Source organism: Micropterus salmoides, unplaced genomic scaffold (assembly GCF_014851395.1).
Source record: "Micropterus salmoides isolate LMB-PRFRI ecotype aquatic unplaced genomic scaffold, ASM1485139v1 Ms_hic_scaffold_13, whole genome shotgun sequence".
Lineage (NCBI taxonomy): Eukaryota > Metazoa > Chordata > Actinopteri > Centrarchiformes > Centrarchidae > Micropterus > Micropterus salmoides.
In genome coordinates, this window is record NW_024040374.1 from 22,149,843 (window position 1) to 22,153,820 (window position 3,978).

The 3,978-nt window shown below is 38.9% G+C and overlaps 1 protein-coding gene across 1 annotated transcript; it reads right to left on the reverse strand.

Moving 5' to 3' along the window:
* Window positions 1–1,903: 1,903 nt before the first annotated feature.
* LOC119900907 (duodenase-1-like) lies at window positions 1,904–3,449 on the reverse strand. Its single transcript, XM_038716226.1, has 5 exons — window positions 3,350–3,449; window positions 3,120–3,267; window positions 2,816–2,945; window positions 2,225–2,479; window positions 1,904–2,114 (listed from the first exon to the last, which is right to left on the reverse strand). Exons 1-5 carry the CDS (start codon window positions 3,405–3,407, stop codon window positions 1,953–1,955), a joined length of 753 nt encoding a protein of 250 aa, XP_038572154.1. The 5' UTR covers window positions 3,408–3,449; the 3' UTR covers window positions 1,904–1,952.
* Between the last annotated feature and the right edge of the window lie 529 nt (window positions 3,450–3,978).

Sequence of the window (3,978 nt, forward strand, 5' to 3'; positions counted from 1 at the left end):
TCCGATTTAATTTCTTTCTAAGAACTATAATTGACAGCTTACACACACATTTTTGTAACTATTTATTCACTGGGGTCCATACAATTGTATGGTCATAATGACACATTGATTATAAAATAACATTGGCATTTATACTGGAAGGAGCTGAAAATAACTTACAAACCATTTTAATTCAAGTCACGAAACTGCACCAAAATGTCTAATGAAGCGAGCAAAGCATCTGATGAAAGCAGCCGGCGGCTCCGCAAGTAAAATCAGTTGATGAAAGTGTGAATGAAAACGCTGCTGCGCTAAAAAAAAATCGTTGGATTGATATGATGGAACGCAGTGATCGACCGGTAACAAGTGATGCGACTTGCAAATAAAATGTATGCAGTAGTGTTAAAGGATATCAGAAGAAAATAAATGGAAAGCCAAAAACTGAGCGTTGACTTTGATACAAGTTACATCATTTCAATTTCCCTGAAACATTTAGCCTAACAAATCCCAAGACACCATGATCATTTTCTGGGTTATTCAGTAACGAATTTACAATCAGAATCTATAAATGCAGATAATAGCCTATAAGCACTGTGCCAGTAGAAATGATCATGTGCCTCGCAGCAGGACATCAGTAACCTATAATTTTTCACGTGCAGGTGTTTGTTAAACAGGTAACAGAGAATCGTGCTGCTCTGCACCGATAACAGTGACTTTATTAGTACCAACACAGTGCACATGTATGTAGACACAAACTACATCAAAAGTCTCTACAGCTGTTTGAGCCGACTGACAGCTGATCCAGCTGTGATCAGCTACCGCAGTCATCAGGAACAGACGTCGCTTTAGTGACGCTTCAGAGGCAAGGAGGTCTCATGTCTCTACAAACATATTTCCTCGTTCCTTCCCTCCTGGCTTGGAAAAGACGCAAGTGAGGGAAACGTGGATGCAAGTAAGAGACTTGAGAAGCACTCATTGTCACCTTACCAACAGCTGTGTGCCTGTGTCTTTACCTGCTCCCTGCTTTACAATATCCACAGTGTCTCTTTCTGTGTGTTTCTCTGCAGATGTAGTGAGCGTTGCGCCTTCTTCACTCACGTGAATAGCTTCCACACACCTAAGACGTGTTTTAGCCTGTGTGTGTGTGGCTGTGACATGATGTTACTGTCTGTGCATGCGAAACACGGCGCAGTGTAGCGTGTTTGTAACGTTCAATGTGACCGGCAGAAAATTGGATATTTGATACTGCTCGGCCCCGGTCGCTAGTCAGAGCCGAGTAAGCGAAAGTCCCCAGCTGATCAATCTGCGCATCTCTAGCTGTAGAAGGTGAGTTCCAGTCCAAAAAGCTGTTCAACAAGCTACCAAATAAGGCAGGTAATGTTATAACAGAGTGGGCTCATAGAAAAATTATCATAACATTTTGTCATGATTAATTTATTAATGACTCAGCATCATCTGTATTAAAGACAAAAGAATCAGTTCATCCAATGTTTAGTGCATAACAAGGATTCAAACTGGTTTCTCCCACCGGACTCCTGTGAAAGGGAAAGCAGGCAGTGGACAAAACCACTGTGCGGCAAGGGAGGGGGGACTCAAAATGTTTCTAAACTTAAAACGCACTTTAATTGCCCTCTTTGCGTTTGTATTGTTTTACTATTTACCCCTCAGATAGGGGGGGACCTGACCCCCGAATTCCGCCTATGCACATGACCCAAGCATTTCTCTGAATTGTGCAACAATCTTGATGAACCACAGAAACCACAGAAAGTTCCTTTTCAACTGTGGATACTGTAGGCTTCATCCAAAAGTATTTCATCTTATCTTGTTTGATAAAGAATATTTGCATTAGTGTCTACTGATGAAAGGTGTCACAGAATGAAAACACATTTTTTTATTTGGCTGACAAAGTGACTTGCACAAAGCAATAGATCCATTAAATGTTTATTCAAAAACAATCTGTAACACTGTTACATTCAACAGTTCTTTTCCTCAAGAATCTTGTTGATCCAGGGCAGGTATTTTGATATGTCTGTGTAGACGTTGGGTACATTTGGATAGGTGCAGTTGTAATTTCTGTTGAAAGACACGATACCAACTGCCATCCGGTTGCACACCAGAGGACCACCAGAATCACCCTGTGAAGAGGAAATATATTAATATGTTTGTTCAAGATGATGTAAAATGTTCATACGTTGCTTAGACTAGAAACCAGTTGAGACTTTCTATGAACAGACAGAGAACATACCTGACAGAATCCTTTCTTTGTGTCATATCCACCTGCACAGAGAACATTGGCAGGAAGATTCTGCCATGTCTTCTTACAGTCTTCTAGATTGATGACAGACACATCCACCACTCTCAGGTCATCAACAATTGCACCACCAGTTTCAGTCATACCCCATCCAGCCACACTGCACTTTTCTCCATCTTTCATGCTAATTTCAGTCTTGGGAAGTTGGATAAGCTGTACTCTCTCGTTCAGCTGAACTGCACTAGACAGCTGGAGACACACAAAGTCAGAAAGTATCAATTAAAAACTGTCTGAACTCTTCATCAGATTTCTGTTAAACAATTGTTATAAGTTGGAGATGATGAATTATGAAAATGAAGGTTACTGTTTGCATTGTTACAGTTTATGTATTGGTAGCTGCCCTGAATAGTTTTGATAGGGATGTGTTTTTGCCAGTTTTAAATTAAATTATTGCATTTCAGGGACATTTTTATTTTATATTATTAGACTTTTTACATTTAAATACTTAATTAATACAATTTAAATAATTTGACTGTAAAATGCAAGATGTCATCTGGGACTTATCGGTTAAATGTATTAACTTACTTTGAGGAGCATGATGTCATTCCCTGTTCCAACATTTTCATAAGATGGGGGTTTGCACTTCTTTTCAATATATCTCATTGTATTTTCAGCCTTGAGATTGTGGGTGCCAAGAACAACACGTGTGGGATTCCTGAAAAAGTAATTTGTGAAGTTGTTAGTGGATTTTTTCAAGTTGTGCCAACAACAAAACAAAGCTACAAACCAACTGAAAATAGTGGTTTTGTAAAACCAGAATATTTTTTATTTGACTTCTATTTACATTCATTTGAAAAAAAAAAACGATTGAAGAGGCAAAGTAACTCACACATGGTCACAGTGTGCAGCAGAGACTACAAAGTATTCACTGATGAGGAATCCGCCACAGACATGACCACGGATGTTCTGCAGAGAGACCATATACAGCATAGAGTTCTCTGGGGCTTTGTCCCCATCTATGATTTTACCTCCAAGTGCTGCAAAGATAAGTGAAAATCTATATTCAGTCAACATCTGATGAAATTGATGGAGGATAATAGAAAGATTTAGTAATCTTACCGTTTTGTACGAGACATGTCAGAACATGAAAGAGCAGACGTTTGTGCAGACCATGCATGATGCCAGCAATTTAACTGACTTGTATTCTTGGGGGTGTCAAGTGGACCCTTTTATACAGCAGTTTGCTTTCTTGGAAAGTGTGATTATTATCTATTTTATCTTGAATTCTAACCACATCCCTTTTTCATTGCATGTTTGCAAGTTTTGTGTCTTTGCATCATCATCTGGCGCAGGCTGGCAGATTATGTGATCAGTATGTACATATCTTCATGTAATATTCTTCTCTCCACTGTTTGTGTAATCGTTGATAGTTTATTCTCAAATTCTGACTTTAAACTCAGATATTCACATCTGAGGATTTGTGCTCTCACTGATATGAAACTAATGCTCTAGTTCAGCGATTCCCAAAGTGTGATGGGCGCACCCCTGGGGGTGCGTGAGCTCTCTCTAGGGGGTGCGCAACAGGAAAAATGTAATGGTGGTGTAGTAGTAAATAACTACAACAATTATTTGTTGTGGAATTTTTCATGAAACAAAAAACTGAATTGAAAACTTTCCTTTGTAAATTTAATTTAAAATTAAATATATTATTAATAGCTCACAGGAAATGGCTACTCACACACCTCTTT

Excerpts from the sequence above, each read along its gene's own strand:
- LOC119900907 (XM_038716226.1), bottom strand. The coding sequence starts at position 3,407 with ATGCATGGTCTGCACAAACGTCTGCTCTTTCATGTTCTGACATGTCTC. Across the intron at positions 2,480-2,815 it reads ATGACATCATGCTCCTCAAA|CTGTCTAGTGCAGTTCAGCT; the intron begins GTAAGTTAATAC and ends GTGTGTCTCCAG. Across the intron at positions 2,115-2,224 it reads CAAAGAAAGGATTCTGTCAG|GGTGATTCTGGTGGTCCTCT; the intron begins GTATGTTCTCTG and ends TCCTCTTCACAG.